The 17680-nt window shown below is 45.9% G+C and overlaps 1 protein-coding gene across 1 annotated transcript in view; it reads right to left on the bottom strand.

Annotated features, from left to right (window-relative positions):
* The window catches only part of SMPDL3B (sphingomyelin phosphodiesterase acid like 3B), a 152297-nt gene that overhangs the window by 113022 nt on the left and 21595 nt on the right, over positions 1–17680 (bottom strand). Inside the window, exon 2 of the mRNA XM_078682506.1 lies at positions 10683–10896. Coding sequence (XP_078538632.1) covers positions 10683–10896 — 214 coding nt within the window. The remainder of the gene's footprint in view (positions 1–10682; positions 10897–17680) is intronic.

Here is a 17680-nt window from a genome sequence, read left to right as displayed (position 1 = left end):
AGTGAAGAGTGCATAGGGAGTGAAGAGTGCATAGGGAGTGAAGAGTGCATAGGGAGTGCAGAGTGCATAGGGAGTGCAGAGTGGAGAGTGCATAGGGAGTGCAGAGTGGAGAGTGCATAGGGAGTGCAGAGTGGAGAGTGCATAGGGAGTGGAGAGTGCATAGGGAGTGGAGAGTGCATAGGGAGTGGAGAGTGCATAGGGAGTGCAGAGTGGAGAGTGCATAGGGAGTGGAGAGTGCATAGGGAGTGGAGAGTGCATAGGGAGTGGAGAGTGCATAGGGAGTGGAGAGTGCATAGGGAGTGGAGAGTGCATAGGGAGTGCAGAGTGGAGAGTGCATAGGGAGTGGAGAGTGCATAGGGAGTGGAGTGCATAGGGAGTGGAGAGTGCATAGGGAGTGGAGAGTGCATAGGGAGTGGAGAGTGCATAGGGAGTGGAGAGTGGAGAGTGCATAGGGAGTGGAGAGTGGAGAGTGCATAGGGAGTGGAGAGTGCATAGGGAGTGGAGAGTGCATAGGGAGTGGAGAGTGCATAGGGAGTGGAGAGTGCATAGGGAGTGGAGAGTGCATAGGGAGTGGAGAGTGGAGAGTGCATAGGGAGTGGAGAGTGCATAGGGAGTGGAGAGTGCATAGGGAGTGGAGAGTGGAGAGTGCATAGGGAGTGGAGAGTGAAGAGTGCATAGGGAGTGGAGAGTGGAGAGTGCATAGGGAGTGGAGAGTGGAGAGTGCATAGGGAGTGGAGAGTGGAGAGTGCATAGGGAGTGGAGAGTGGAGAGTGCATAGGGAGTGGAGAGTGGAGAGTGCATAGGGAGTGGAGAGTGGAGAGTGCATAGGGAGTGGAGAGTGGAGAGTGCATAGGGAGTGGAGAGTGGAGAGTGCATAGGGAGTGCAGAGTGGAGAGTGCATAGGGAGTGCAGAGTGCATAGGGAGTGGAGAGTGCATAGGGAGTGGAGAGTGCATAGGGAGTGGAGAGTGCATAGGGAGTGGAGAGTGCATAGGGAGTGGAGAGTGCATAGAGAGTGCAGAGTGCAGAGTGCATAGGGAGTGGAGAGTGCATAGGGAGTGGAGAGTGCATAGGGAGTGGAGAGTGCATAGGGAGTGGAGAGTGCATAGGGAGTGGAGAGTGCATAGGGAGTGGAGAGTGCATAGGGAGTGGAGAGTGCATAGGGAGTGGAGAGTGCATAGGGAGTGGAGAGTGCATAGTGCATAGGGACTGCAGAGTGCATAGGGAGTGCAGAGTGGGGAGTGGAGAGTGCATAGGGAGTGGAGAGTGCATAGGGAGTGGAGAGTGCATAGGGAGTGGAGAGTGCATAGGGAGTGTAGAGTGGAGAGTGCATAGGGAGTGGAGAGTGCATAGGGAGTGAAGAGTGCATAGGGAGTGCATAGAGAGTGAAGAGTGCATAGGGAGTGCAGAGTGCATAGGGAGTGCAGAGTGCATAGGGAGTGCAGAGTGGAGAGTGCATAGGGAGTGGAGAGTGCATAGGGAGTGGAGAGTGCATAGGGAGTGCAGAGTGGAGAGTGCATAGGGAGTGGAGAGTGCATAGGGAGTGGAGAGTGCATAGGGAGTGGAGAGTGCATAGGGAGTGGAGAGTGCATAGAGAGTGCAGAGTGGAGAGTGCATAGGGAGTGGAGAGTGGAGAGTGCATAGGGAGTGGAGAGTGGAGAGTGCATAGGGAGTGGAGAGTGCATAGGGAGTGGAGAGTGGAGAGTGCATAGGGAGTGGAGAGTGCATAGGGAGTGGAGAGTGGAGAGTGCATAGGGAGTGGAGAGTGCATAGGGAGTGGAGAGTGCATAGGGAGTGGAGAGTGCATAGGGAGTGGAGAGTGCATAGGGAGTGGAGAGTGCATCGTGCATAGGGACTGCAGAGTGCATAGGGAGTGCAGAGTGGGGAGTGGAGAGTGCATAGGGAGTGGAGAGTGCATAGGGAGTGGAGAGTGCATAGGGAGTGGAGAGTGCATAGGGAGTGGAGAGTGCAGAGTGGAGAGTGCATAGGGAGTGGAGAGTGCATAGGGAGTGGAGAGTGCATAGGGAGTGCAGAGTGGAGAGTGCATAGGGAGTGAAGAGTGCATAGGGAGTGAAGAGTGCATAGGGAGTGCAGAGTGCATAGGGAGTGCAGAGTGCATAGGGAGTGCAGAGTGCATAGGGAGTGCAGAGTGGAGAGTGCATAGGGAGTGGAGAGTGCATAGGGAGTGGAGAGTGCATAGGGAGTGGAGAGTGCATAGGGAGTGGAGAGTGCATAGGGCATAGGGAGTGGAGAGTGCATAGGGAGTGGAGAGTGCATAGGGAGTGGAGAGTGCATAGGGAGTGGAGAGTGCATAGGGAGTGGAGAGTGGAGAGTGCATAGGGAGTGGAGAGTGCATAGGGAGTGGAGAGTGCATAGGGAGTGGAGAGTGGAGAGTGCATAGGGAGTGGAGAGTGAAGAGTGCATAGGGAGTGGAGAGTGAAGAGTGCATAGGGAGTGCAGAGTGCATAGGGAGTGCAGAGTGCATAGGGAGTGCAGAGTGCATAGGGAGTGCAGAGTGCATAGGGAGTGGAGAGTGGAGAGTGCATAGGGAGTGGAGAGTGCATAGGGAGTGGAGAGTGCATAGGGAGTGGAGAGTGCATAGGGAGTGGAGAGTGCATAGGGAGTGGAGAGTGCATAGGGAGTGGAGAGTGCATAGGGAGTGGAGAGTGGAGAGTGCATAGGGAGTGGAGAGTGGAGAGTGCATAGGGAGTGGAGAGTGGAGAGTGCATAGGGAGTGGAGAGTGGAGAGTGCATAGGGAGTGGAGAGTGGAGAGTGCATAGGGAGTGGAGAGTGCATAGGGAGTGGAGAGTGCATAGGGAGTGGAGAGTGCATAGGGAGTGGAGAGTGGAGAGTGCATAGGGAGTGGAGAGTGCATAGGGAGTGGAGAGTGGAGAGTGCATAGGGAGTGGAGAGTGGAGAGTGCATAGGGAGTGGAGAGTGGAGAGTGCATAGGGAGTGGAGAGTGCATAGGGAGTGGAGAGTGCATAGGGAGTGGAGAGTGCATAGGGAGTGGAGAGTGCATAGGGAGTGCAGAGTGGAGAGTGGAGAGTGCACAGGGAGTGGAGAGTGCACAGGGAGTGGAGAGTGCATAGGGAGTGCAGAGTGCATAGGGAGTGCAGAGTGGATAGGGAGTGCAGAGTGCATAGGGAGTGCAGAGTGGAGAGTGCATAGGGAGTGCAGAGTGGATAGAGAGTGGAGAGTGCATCCCTTCTACTTCTCTTCTATGGACACTTGTACTTCTTCTACTTCTCCACCAGCACAGTGTGTGCTTCCACTCGCCCGTGGCACTGGAGACTGAAGCACCTCCTTCTTAGGGTGACAACCGTCTAGCTGGTCATTATGGACACTCTTTCCAGTTCTGTACTTTTATGTGATCACACTATGCATTATGGGGGGTGTAGTGTTGTTTTGATTCCATTAGAACACAGCTGAAAACAATGATTTGTAGATAAACTCTAGTCCCACTAAATCTTGGAAGTGCTTATTCACACACACACACACATGCATGCACGCACATATGCAAACACACTCTCTCTCCCTCAACAGGTGCACTACCTCCTCACAAGCACGGACAGCAAGCGTCGCCTTAATGTGCCACCCCAGCACGGTTTAACCCCCTCAGCTGTCAATTGGCCGTCTGTCACGTGACACCTGCAGACCAGACTCTGATTTTCTTCAGTGAAATCCAGTAGGGTACAATAGGTCTTACATTTGCAAGAGATTAAGCTGTTGGCAATGTAAATGACAATGCCATTTATTTATCTGTTTTCAAAACCAACACATAAATAAAAAATTTGTCATTTACAATGCCAATAGCTCTAACTTTGGCAAAGGCGAAACCGTTGCATTGTAAATGCTTGTTTGGCGGTGCTGTGACGGGACAGACCCGGCGCTGCAACACCAAAAGTCGTAATCAGGCCCTTAGTGTGGTTTATGAGCAAAAGTAAAAGTACTCCTGAAATGATCTCATAAGCCATCCCCCCTGCCTTCAGCCTTATGCCTCCCGTTCACCCAATCATTACCGTAAGGTTTTGGAAGGGGGGCCTCACTTTAAAACATTTTGCTTAGGGGGGGCTCGGAGCCAAAAAGTTTGAAGACCTCTGGTCTAGTGGGAGCCTAGCACTGGACGGGCTCGGGCACGCGAACTACGCTACGCAAAGCAACTAAATTTGCACGTTGCAGATGGACGGGCTCGGGCACGCGAGCTACGCAACGTAATTTAGCACGTTGCAGATGGACTGGCCCGGGCATGCAAGCGATTTAGCGCAATTTAGCACTGTGCGGATGGACCTTTGCAATCCTAAGCAAAACGATGCTACCTTTTGCATCGCGTTTGCAAGCATCTGTGCAAAACTAGACTAGATTATGGGGCTCAGAGTAGTACTTTTGCCCGTGTGTGGTGTGTTCAGTTAATAGGGAGAGGATGTGTCGTAACGGCGTTCTTGAAGCTTGGGAAGCGGGTTCGAGTCTTGGCAGGGATGCTCAACATCCGGTGATTCTGGGCAAAATCACTTAGAGGGAGATTTACAAACATTTTGCGCTGGGTTAGCGAAACAAAAGTGACGCTAGCCAGCGCAAAATGTTATTTTTTTTGTTATTGACTTTTGCGTTGGAGTGCATCCTCAAAGCAGCGCGAAGCACTGCTTTGCGTTACTTAGTGCCAAGTGGGCGTTACATGGGTAGAACATGGGTGATCCTATGCAACCACCCATGCTTTTTGATACAAAACCATATTTACAAAGTTTTGTATACTTGTTTTTGCGCCAAAAGTTAACGCCCCTACAAAGGAATTTCTCCATGCCTTTCCAATTTTGATGCGCGCTGCACTGTGCAGCGCGCAGACAAAGTGGGAAAGCTTTGCATCGTGTCTAGGCATAGTAGTTTGTACAGGAAGCGTACCCTTACTGTACAAATCTATGCTTGACTCATGCACTCACCCTAGCGCTATGGTGCTAAGGTGTGTGCCTGGCGCACAGCTGCTGAAATCAGCGCTGGCGCAAGGAAAAGGAAAGGAGAGAGCCATACTTCTGAAGATATGGCGCTTTCCTGCTCCCTCCCTGTCGCACAGTGTAGCACAGCCTCGCAGGGGGGCTGCGCAGCGCTGCGTTGCATGGAATTTTGGAAAATATCCCCCATTATCACCCCTTGCCTCACAAAATTAGGGGGATATTTTCAAAAAATACACGCAACGCAGCACAGCCCCCCGCGAGGCTGAGCTGAGTTGCGCGACAGGGAGGGAGCAGGAGATAGCCATATCTATAGAAATATGGCTCTCTCCTTCCCTTTACCTTGCGCTGGTGCTGATTTCTATCTAAAAATCGGAAGGTAAAAACAAAGGGTGGAGAGGTGGGTAACTAAAGAAGCGGATGGGTCAGTTCGAGCTTTTCATCTCCTCCCCCACCCGAAGGAGTGGAGCTCAAAGGCTGGACCCATGCTTTTGGTGAAGCAGCACTTTTTTGTTGGTCAGTTCACCTCTTGCTTGTATTGGGTCTTCAGTGACTTTTAGATGAGCGTTTTTAGTTACTATGTTTCCCTTAATATGACAGATTTATAGCCGTGGATGTTAACACAGTAGGGTATGGGACTGTTATTGCTCCTCTTTCATTAACTTACTAAAAATAAATGTCCCTGAGTATACCCTCCTGCCTTCTTCTCATGATTCAAGACGGCAACTTTGCAACTGATCTTAAAAAATACAAGGGGTTGTGAGGGGATTTAAAAGAATACAGCAAAAAACATATCAAATAAACTAAATCATTTTTTAAAAGGGAGGAGCCCTACCAATGGCACAATCCAACAGACAATCAATCTCTTGGAATTGACAAAGATCAGTATCTGGGTCGATTGCCATTTTCATCTGCCAGGCCAGTCTGGAGACAAGGGGTACAATCTATGTCTGCTGCGTAAGTCTCCATTACCCTAAAAAATACATCATGGGTTCTGATTTCGTTTATACTTGTGCATCATCAGTCTTGTTTTACTTCTAAAGCTGTCTTAATGAGGACCAGTTTTGAAGGAATTTGAATCTTGTCTATTCAGCAGGCAGATGTATTTAGCTTTAATGCAACATGATTTTTGTTTTACTTTTGAAGTTCCTGTATGCCCTTGCTCAGGCAGAAATTGTCTGGAGTTTTTCACCTGAGGCTGCGCTTGGAGGAGATAGGCATGCGCTGACAAAAATCTCCATAAGGCAAAACTTTTCTTCCTCTTCTATCTCTCCACTATCATTCTCATTCCAAATAACTGACTAACATGTTCACATCTCAAATTACTTTCATATTTCACTATACTAATTCAACACTAATCCTTTATGGGTTCTGAAGTAGCGTGCTACTAGTTGAAAAAGCGATTTGACGCTTCGTCAGAGATAGTAAGTGCTATACAATACAATACATACAGTCACCAATCACGGTCCTTTGTTCACAGCATACCCTCATGGCTCGGCGCATTGCCAAGCATCCCAACCCTCTGCTTTCCGCTGCACATTTGAAGTTTGATACTCTTTCTTATGTCCATTTTTCTACAGACATTGCGTGGGACGTTGTGAACCTCTGGAGCCAAAATAATCAAGTGGCTGTCTGGACCGTGGTAGTTAACGGTAAGTGACAAGTGGAAAGCCAATACAACTGGCTTTTTGTATCTGAAAGTGCTTCTTCAGTGATAAGCGAGGCAGTGTATGTGGCTGTATAGATGGGTGAGTGTGAGAAGGGGTTAACGGGTGAAGGAATGTATGGATGAGACTACCTGGGAGAGAACGGGGAGGCCTATGAGGCTGACCTCCCACAGAAATGGGTGCCCAAAGCACGAATCAGAGAGGACTCAGATGGTACAAAGATTCTAATCCCAGGGAATCCTGCTCATAAAATAGGGGTGTCATTGTGGATTGCAGGTGACCAGGCACTGGAATCAGGGAACTTGGGACAACTAATGGAGTCCTTGGCTGCAGGAGGCCCCAGTGAGACTGAGTTGTGTTGTCCTTCTCTAAAGCAGAGCAAAGGATGGCAGCTCCATGGTCCACTGGTAAAGCTACTGAGCACTTCAACGTTGCAATGGACCAGCGCCTAGAGGCTGCTAGTTTCTCCCAGGTTTAAAGGAACTACTGATTTAGGTCGCTATGAAGTACCATTTCCAAGACATCTCATGACAAGAAAGCAAGACAATGACTGTGTCCACTTTGTGCTGACCAGACATGGGAGTAGACAGGTGTAATGCCGGACCAGTCAGGTAAATGGTAAGTCAGTAGCACAGAGGAGGACTTCCACCATGCCACTGGCAGTGGCTGGAGTTCCCTTTCTGAATGTGGGGACCAATTTTGTTGTCCTTTGGGCCCTCTGCAAATCGTGTGCAACAAATACATTCCTGTTGTTGTGAACCAGGTCAATGAAAAGCACACTTCCTTGACTAATGCTGGCATCTGGATCGTTTCTTGCATTTGGTTGAAAGAATGGTGATATCTAACTAAAAGTCATTCTTCATACAGGCTAGATAAAGGCCATTTTGGATTGGTAATGGGCTAATTATCACTTTTCTATCTCAAACAACGACTAAATCAATGACTGATGCTGCCTTTCAACAAGACCCTGGTGAACCTCCTAAAGAGAATGTTTGGCTATTCTTTAATAATGTTGTTCTTTGATTACCAGATGAGAGGTGCTGCAGAAAGGAGTGGGCTTCAGTCTTGTTAAGCACTTTCTCAGTCACTCGTTCGTGGTCCCTTCACTTTCGCCACTGAAGATGGGGAAGGAAAGCTGAAGTGCGCTAATAGAAATGTTGAAGATTATGAGTTGGCCCTTAGAAAGGCAGATGTACCAAGCTGATGCACAATAAAAAACACAAATCATTCTTGTTTAACATTGGTGCCACCAAGTAAAACCACACGGTATTCCATGTACATTAGCTGAAGAAATAAAATATCTAAAGAGGGGGGACATGGAGTCAATCTTTGTGGCTACTAACCAGGTTAAGCAGGAGAGTCCACTCCTGACCTTCTACATGGATATGAAAAGAATGGCAAATGACATACTTCATCTGCTCTGACTCCTTTAAAGCAGGTCATTTGCAAATTAGTTTTGAGCCACTTAGTTTTTCTAATCTTAGGGATCATGTGGTAGAGACCAGCCTGCACCCATGATATTGACACAGTGGACAGCCTGTGTGTAAAGGCACACAGTGAGGAGGCGGTCTTCGACAGTAGATGACTGCATCGATGATGAAGATGTCAAGATGCCTTTTGAGAGTACCTGAGTACTCCAGTATAACTGGGCCAGGACTTTAGTGTTGATTACCAACTGCGCTTTTGAGTGGACCACTGTAGCTTGACACTGTGACAAAGGCAGATGCCGATAATACTCCTAGATCGGTCAGGTTAGGTGCAGTCAAGTTCCACATTATATGCTAAACGAATTAGTGGCAACTGGCAGAGTGCAATGCCCCTGGATTCGAGTAACTGTCAGCATTCTCAACCCATATAGTATTTGTCAATTTAGGACGATGCCCATTGGTTTAAATGTCACAGTGGCACTACAGAGGCATGTGAGACTGCTGCTATCCTAATTGGAGAAGTTCTGCGTCGTAAACATAGAGCGGATAGCGTCCTGGTGGCAACTGAAGCAAGCAGCTGAACCACCGCTGAAGAGCTTTAAAAGTGCGGTAGAAGCAAAAATGACTATTGAAGAAATCAGGTACTACAAAGTGGTGTACCATTTTGTATGTTGGCCATCAAGGAGAAAGTGGAAAGATTTAACCTGTCACCCAGTTTCAGGCTCTGCTGGTTTTGGGCACTCCTACTACGCAGATAAGAGTGATTGCATTTTTTTATTCCTCATGGAACACCACAGGAGCATTGTGGCTTATCAAGGGACTATTGTTGCCACCCTCACTTATATGGCCTTATCATAACAGTCCAAGATAGTCTTTTCAACAGCTAGGTGTGGGAATGTCTTCAGGGCTATAGGCAGGCATGATGAAGTGCATCTGTACTAAAAGCCTATTACTATGGTCAAGCATTGAAGGTACAGACAGATGTTTGATCAAGGGAAGTGTAACTGTTCTGTCTGCACTCAGTGTTGGAAAGCGAGTATTCCCTCCCCTATATCAGTTGCAGACTCTAACCTGGGCAGCAGACCTGGGCTGCACTTAGAAAGGGGAATTCTCTGACTGCCTAGAGTCCTAGACCATAAAGTGTTTTAGTCCCTAGGCCAGGTGGTAAACGTCAATATCCACTATAGATTTTGTTCAGTGACCTAAGAATAGAGTGACCTCACATGGGGTGGTTGCACCCTGGCCTGTCAGAGTGACAGTGGACACTGAATGATGAAGACATGGCCCATGAGGCAACGGTAACAGCGTGGACAGGAGTTGGACGTTGAACATCTCATGAAGCATAGAAAGGCCCATGTACACAGTAGAGACCAACAATACAGAAATATGGCATTGGCATGTTAAAGTAAGCCCTGAATTTAATTATGGTGATCCTGTAACATGGAGTCAAGTAACCCTAGCCTCAGGAGGAATCGAACAGGTTTGAACAACAGTGTGCAAGGGCCAGCATTTGTCAGATGAGAGCATGTTGCATTTAACTTATTTCAATTTTCTGACAGTGTGATACTATTAAATGGCTGAATTATCATCTACAGCAAACTAACATAAAGGCTGAGCTGAGATAGATGTCAGTAGAAAGCAAACTAATAGAGACAATAAATCGGATTGTGAGTGAATACCAATAAACCGCAGAATTGTTATCCATTCATCCTTGACTACAAGAGCCAACAGGTATCAACTAGGAGGTTATGGACATGGTGACATGTTTGAATCTGTATCCAGAGCTCCACAACATGAGGACTTAGCTAAGATACACACAAATCAAAGGAGGCAAGCTAACAGCTGTCGCTGGATTGGTCGGGGTACCAGCACAGTAGCAGAGCAATATCTTTATCTACGGCTCCATAACATCACACCCACCCATTATTAATATATATGTTGGAGACTTTGGGACTTATTTAAAAACTTTTAACGCACAGCAGTGCAGCAGGCTTTCCTACTGCGTTGCCATGTGTCAAAAAGAAAAAGGCAGGAATTCACCGTATCTACAAGATACAGCGCATTCCAGTACTTATCCCATGTGCCGGCGAAAAAACAGCAGCCCAGCGCCAACGCAGACACCCTTGTGTCATGTTGCATGGGTGCCTGTGTTGCGGGTATGATTGTTTTTGTGCAGGAAGGGGCATCTTCCTGCACAAATATTTATGGCATTTTCCTCTTTCAGCAAGAAGAAAAAACAAGGAGAAATAAAAGTATTTCTCCTCGTTGCGCCACTCAGATTCTAACACATTCTCAGGTTTACAATTCCTCGTAAATCTGGGGATGCTTCAGATTCGATGTGTGTTGCGTGGGAACACCCACAGCAACACCCATGGAACGCACCTTTTCACGCAGAGTTCTGCGTGAAGGGGGCACATATTTACAAGGTCATGAAAAGTCACGTAAAGTGGCCTTGCGTACCCTTGAAAATATTGTAAATATGCTATGGCACATTGCGCCACCGGAGCCTAAACAAAGTTAAACTCCGGTGGCGCAAATGTACTGCTAGGGCCTCCTAAATGAGGCCCCTTTTCCTTATTAGCTCATGCTCATATGGTTGTAAATATATTCTAACCACAATTTTTCTGTCACACAAATCTTACCCTGTCCAAATGATAAAGTCCGGGTTGGGCAGGATTTCCTTCATTGCGTACACTGAAGAATTGATGAGGATCCAGGGGGAGTCACACAAGTAGTTGCCCCACTTCCCAGCGTCTTGTACTGGCCGGCCACTGGAAGAAGGACACACCTTCAGAGGGTCTGACGATACACTGTAACCTGGGTCCAGGTGAAGGTCGGTGATGTGCCAAAAATGACCTATCAGGGTGACAAGAATACATCTTAGTTGAATCCCTGATTTTTTGGCCATACTTCTTTTATCCTAAAGGCAAATTACTAAGAGAGAGATCTGAGTCATCAACTGTTTCCCTAGTTCTGGTTTTAAACAGACTTGGGCGGCCTTTATCTTACTCTTGTCTGCAGCCCCATAAACTGTATTGTTTTGTGTCTGTATCCCCATTTGTCTTTTTTCTAATTTTTTAAATGTTATTATGCTTGGGATACAGCTTAAATATATATATTTTATATAGTCTGCTTAGAAAAAAATTCTTTATAATAATAAAACATTTCAAGAAACAGAGACCTCACTCTTCATAATACTGTCCACATTACAACATTACATTCACAACTTCAAAAAATACTCATAATAAACCTACAACATACCCTGTAAAGTGCAAATGCAAGCAAAAGTGCCTAATTCCTCTAGACTCTATTATACACATCACAACATTTCATTCATAGCATATAAAGGAAGGAAATACAGACTAAAGTGCCTAGTCCATCTACACCATTCCTGGCACTAATACGGTTATATAGCCTATGATATGTAATTATAAAGTGTCAAGTGCATACATTGCTAGCTGGAGCACATTCTGCAATTTTTCCACACCCTATGATTGCAAATCTGAATACGAAGGTGGAATCCTTCCCAACCAACTCCTCGGCAGACTACTAAAGTGGCAGTGCTGGTTAAAGTGCCAGTGCATTCTAATACTAAAATAGTCCCTTACTAAGAAGTTCCTTCAGCTGCATAATTGACTCATATTTTCCTACATTGTACCAGTTTGTCAACCCGGCCATGAATCCAAAACTCCCTCACAATAACTTTTTTCATCTTGTTTGACCATTCCACAAAGTTAGGACTAACTGAGGATTTCCATAGTTTTGTTCTAGTGGATTGAGTCACTACTGCTGGAATATAAATAAATTGTGTACTTTCTTTACCATACGGGTCAGGGACACCAAGGACTAACAAGGCAATAGAAGATGAGGGTTTAACCATTTGCTCTACATTTGCACTACTTTTATCTAGGTCCGCCCAAAAATCTGTGCTCGGTATTTGGTCACTGCTTCGCACAACCATAATAATGTTCCCTATCCTCTGATCCATCGCATCTGGTACACTGACTTCTCGTTAGCGATTTGAAACATTTTATTAAGGCTATCTGGGGTGAAGTAAACCATCCAGCCATTAAAAAACATCATGGAGGTTTGACCCCACTTCATAATCAAGAATCTTTATTTCGGCCGAAACGGCCATAAAAACACGGATAAAAAATACAGCACAAGCCATTAGATAAAAAGAGACGAACATTACAATGTGAAAAACGGGCAGTTATTCTGGTTAAAACAGCATTACAGTACATACAGCGCTCCACTTTCCCCCCAGACTTCATAAGTGGATCAGAGAGCACGTCTAAAATTATGTAATTTGCTAAAAGTGCATGTGCAATACATAGGGGACGCGGGCCTAACATTGATAATGAATCAAATTCAATAAAGTGCATGTGCATTATGTAAACAGCCAAAGGTTGTTAAAGTGCTCCAGTATCATAAAAAAGGGGAAAAAATCATTCATAATACACAGTTCACATATCCCCTCTTGTGTTCCTAAGGCGCATCGCTACTCTTAGAAAGTTTACAGTACAGTGCAATGTTAAAATATCTGCAGAAAGTTTCAGGTACAGTAAAGCTACCTTGGCCTGTCTAAAACCAGCCTTTTTTAAAACTCTTTTAAAAAAATGTTTCCTTGGGAGCATGTAATACGGGCATAAAAGCACAAAGTGAAGGGTGTCCTGTGGAGATCAGAGATTGCAGCCGCAAGGACCCTTCTGCTCCACCGTTTTAGTAAAACCTGCAGGCACCACTAGGGTGTGATGTATGGAGTTCAACCTGAAGCGTGTCATAAAGAACCTATCCTGGGCACTGTGTATGAGATACAGGTAAGGTTCGATGCCCGGGCAAGATTTCGTCAGTATGTAGCTTCTCACTGCAGGTTTTACCTCTTGGTCTTCCCTCATAGAACCCAGTAAATTCAAAAACTCCCCTTTAACAATGGTCTTATCCTTTGCCAAGATTTTAGTGGGATGAGTAAAAAGTTCCAGGTGGCCCGTGGCCTTAATAGAATCTCTAACCTATTTGAGCCATGGGATATTCATCCCCTTGTCCCGTGCCAGGCAGTCTTGAATGATGTCTCTTGTCAGGGCCGCCTCTGAGTTTTACCAGATCTTAATCCAGCAGCTAACCGGTTTTAATTTTATCCTGTCCTAGATGTGGGCAACACCCAGCTCCTCAGGTACAATGAAGCCCGGGGTACTTTGTGGCACTTTCATTCCCACTTAATAACAAGCTTAAAATGCCTATGCCAAACATCCCTATCTATCCTAATGCCCGTGCGCCACCTCCATTTATTGCCCATGTTTTTAATAACTTGAGAATATCTTGGTGAAGATCTCTGTACCAAAAACGTAGGGAGTCACTAACCTTATCTACTATATGTTGTTTATTAACTAGCCCGCCGATTGATTAATTTCTAATAAAGGTAAATTATTGAGGACAGAAACAATCTGCCTATATGAAAAGCTATAAAAGACCCCATGCTGAAGTTCACCTGGGCCTATTTCCTCATGGGATTTAATTCTGCTGCCATCTAAAAAGACCCCTATTTTGCAAATCTTCCACCTATTGTTGACAGCAGGTGACAGGCAGGCAGATAAGTGCTTACAATTTTCCAGTGAGATTTCAGTATTGATAACGGGAATTTCATAATTACGAGGCAATTATCCTTTACCATAGTTCACCCCTAAACTTTAAAATTACCCTTACCTCTACTCTAACCTAATCCCTATAATTACCTTACCTCCCTTTAACACTACCCATTCCTAAACCTTGAAATTATCCTTACCTCTGTTTAATACCTCCCACTCATAAAACCCAAAATGACCCTTACTTCCCTTTACCACTTCCCACCCCTAAACACTAAAATTGAACTTACCTCCATTTACTACTGTCTCCCCATAAACCGTAAAATCACCCATACCTCCGTTACCACTGCCCATCCCTAAACCCTTAAATTACTCATATCTCCTTTTACCATTTGCCACCCTAAACCCTAAAATTTCCCTTACCCCCTTTTACCTCTACCACCCTAAATCCCAAAATTGCCCTTACCTCCTTTTAACACTGCCCACATCTAAACCCTAAAATTACCCTTACCTCCATTAAACACTGCCCACCCCTAAACCACAAAATTACACTAACCTACGTACCTCTACTCACCTCTAAAACCTAAAATTACCCTTACCTCGTCTCCACTGCCCACCCCAAACCTTAAACTTACCCATACCTCTCTTTACCCCCTAACCCCTGAAATTACCCTAACATCCCTTTACTACTCATCCCTAAATCTTGAAATTTTACTTCCCTCCCTTGAATACTACCCAACCCTAACCCCAAAATTAATCTTACCACTACCCAAAGCTAAACTTAAAAAAAAAACCATAATAATGATGTCATTAAAAAAACATGCATACGGGAGGGTAAAGGAATGCATGCTAAAGACACAAATACATACCTGCATCGTACTGATGTGTGTGGTAAAGGCTGCGTGGTAAAGGCATTGAGTGGTAAAGTTTGTGTGGTAAAAGCTGCCTCCCTCCCTACTACACCAGGGGACCCAGACAACCTATTTTGACTCTAGCCTCCGTCCTTTTCAGCACAACTATAGATATGTTCTTCAAAATCAAATGGTGAACTCTACACTGGCCTAAAGTGCCCGCTTGTACCCAGAAATAGTGGCAGCTGGGGTTAAGCCAACTGACCACTAAGATTTAATATTTCCCCCAAAGTGATGGAGGGAACCTATCACAAAAAAAACACAAGTGGTATATAATCAGCTACCGAAGGTGCAGTGAGACTCTTGTTTTTCAGGCAGCATACATCTCAGAACATTCCCGGCTCTTTCCAAAAAGCGCAAGGCACTACTAGATGGGGTAAGGCAGAAAGCTCTGTACTGCATTGGGAGGAAGCCCATCATGTACGCCGGCGCCCTATAGCCGCAGCCTGGGATACCATGCTTATGCCGTATAAGGAACTAGCTGAAGAGGACTCCCGTGCCCCTCATCATCCCAAATGTAAAGGCCTCTGGTCACCAGCTACCCTCCCCTCATCACAACATGTCAGAGTTCACATCCGCTCTGCATACTCCCACAAATTCTGCTCCGCAAATCCCCCAAATCCTGTTCCACATGGTTATACCATTGTGCTCCCTCTAGTTTCTTTTTCCTAGTTCTCCAACCCATCTCCCATTATTCAATGGATCCCCCTCATCCTTCTAGGAGACAGTTTTATACCACAGCACGTAGCTGAAGGATTCTAAAATGGTTCATTATTACGAGCCCGTGCATTTCACTCCTCGCCCATAAAGTGGTGCCCAAACTGAAAATGAGATCTGCTCCTTGCTTTTTATCTCTCCTAACCTAGGAGACAGTTTTATACAACAACTTTTGGTGTACCCCTTTTACTACGCAAAGTCTAGCACTCTGATGATAAGCAATGTACAAAATCAGGTAGAGCACTTATCAGGGAACTCGTCACATAAGCCGCTGGAAAAGGGAAATATACTGGGTCGATACAAGTGAGAAAGGGAGGAGCAGGGCAGTACATGGCGACTGCACTATTGACTTTTGAACCAAGAGTCTGACCACCTCAACTTTTACATGTCAGAGACTACGCCTACCCAGGGAAATATCTGGCATTTGATGGAGTAAATGTTTGGGGAAGTCTATCAACATTCTCGAAGGACAGCCCTGCTTTGTACTCTTAAGTCTAGACCTTGCAAAGAAATTGACCACAAAAACAGCTTTGGTCGAATTCTGCTCACTGCTCTAAGGCTTATGGTCCATTTAGAAAATGTGAGTTGTTCCAAACTGATAATCTCTTCAATGTGCAGATTGTGGTGTTAGCCTCTTTCTCAAATGTTGCCTAGGTATGCGCTTCAGGCAGGATTCCACTTATGAAAGCCACCACATGCTCTTTGTTTGTGTCGCTCCATTAGGACAAAATGGCACCAATTTCCTTGTCAGAGGCATCTGTAAGTCCTATGAATGGCATAACAAATCAGGCGTCTGAATTATGGGAGTATTGCTTAGAGCCTTTCTGAGCATGCCAAAGGCATTTTGACTTTCCATAGTTCAGTTGACCTGTCTGGACTGATTCTCAGAACTCTAGGCCGTCTTTGGTCCTACATTTCTTTCAGTCTTGCAATACTGCACAGTGAGTCCTGGAAAGGACCTTAATGGGGTTTGTTTCTTGGGAACCTCTCAGTCCAACACAGCCTGGCCTTTAGATTCACTAGGCTACAATGGTCCTCTGCTGACCTGGTGCCCAAGGTAGACTATTCCGGTTGCTCTCTTTGTAAGCTTTGCTCTTTGGAGAGCATGCACAACCCTCCTTGGGCAAGGTAGGTGGTCCCTCCACACAGTGCTGAAACATGTGATGTCCTGTAAATAGGATATGCAGAGACCCTCTAGGTGAATAAGGATGCTATTTACCTGTGGTTGAAAGGTGGTAGTAGGTGTTCCTCAGACCACACTGCATGGCCCATACAGGGTAATGTCTTACAGCAGTTCCAAACACCATTTTATATTTAGTGACAGTGTAAAACTGGTCGGCCAGTACGTGTTTAAAAGGCTTAAAGCACTGAGCTTACCCACAATCTCAAAAAATGTGTCTGAGAAATTGGATATGGTTTAACAAGGGTGAATCCATAATTTTAAAGAACATGGGATAGTATTCTATATTTTAAATGGCAATGGTTCACAATGATTTTGATCTCCAGAATTGTTAGAAATAGGGTCGCTAGTTAGCAGTCGGTATGCACCCTGTCCAAGTGTGGACCCTCACTCTAGGGGGGTATGCAAGTTACACAGCTAAGATAACCCCTGATTGCCCCCCTTGGCTTAACCCACAGGCGATGTGTAAAGTATTTGTACACATGTACACAGTAACTCACTTAAAACACTACAAAAGGACTCCACACCAGTTTTGAAAAGTAGCCAATATTTATCTGAGTAAAACATGACCAAAACGACAACCATCCTAAATACCCAAGTCAAGATATCACTTTTAAAAGGTTAAATAAGCTGTCATTCATAGAAATAAATGGATGCAGATGTTTTAGCACAAAGTACCTGAGAAGCGTAAAAAACAAAGACAATGCTGGCCGCAGGGGATGTGAGGCACCTGAAAACTCAGTGATGCGTTGGTTCCTTACTGCACAGAGGAGGTGATGCGTTGATTCCTTACTAGCAGAGAAGGTGATGCGTTGATTCCTTACTGGCAGAGGAGGTGATGTGTCAGTTCCTTACTGCTAGGCAGGGGAGGTGATGTGTCTATTACTTGCTGACAGGGGAGGTGATGCGTCAGTTTCTTGATGACAGGGTAGGTAATGTGTGGATTCCTTGCTGGTACTGGAAGTGATGCGATAGGGGTCGGACACGAGCCTTACTGCCTACTCGGTTCCTTACTGCGGAGCAGTGTCAATGAAAAATCAGCACCCAGGGACGATGCATTGAAAATCCGTATGCGCTGCGTCGATGTGACAGCAGTGAAGCAGGCATTGTGCCATGTACACATCCGCAAACCAGGGATGTGTTGGAGTCGGAGCGTTTGCCACGGACAACTGTGGCACACGGCTCAGGACTTATGTTCTGCACTTTTTCTGGTGCACTGCGATGGCAAGCTGAGGCCTGCAGTGAAGCTG

The sequence above is a fragment of the Lissotriton helveticus genome, chromosome 3_1 (assembly GCF_964261635.1).
Source record: "Lissotriton helveticus chromosome 3_1, aLisHel1.1, whole genome shotgun sequence".
In the NCBI taxonomy this organism is placed as follows: domain Eukaryota; kingdom Metazoa; phylum Chordata; class Amphibia; order Caudata; family Salamandridae; genus Lissotriton; species Lissotriton helveticus.
The sequence above is the reverse complement of the archived record's forward strand: the minus strand, read 5'-3'. Positions and strand labels throughout refer to the sequence as shown.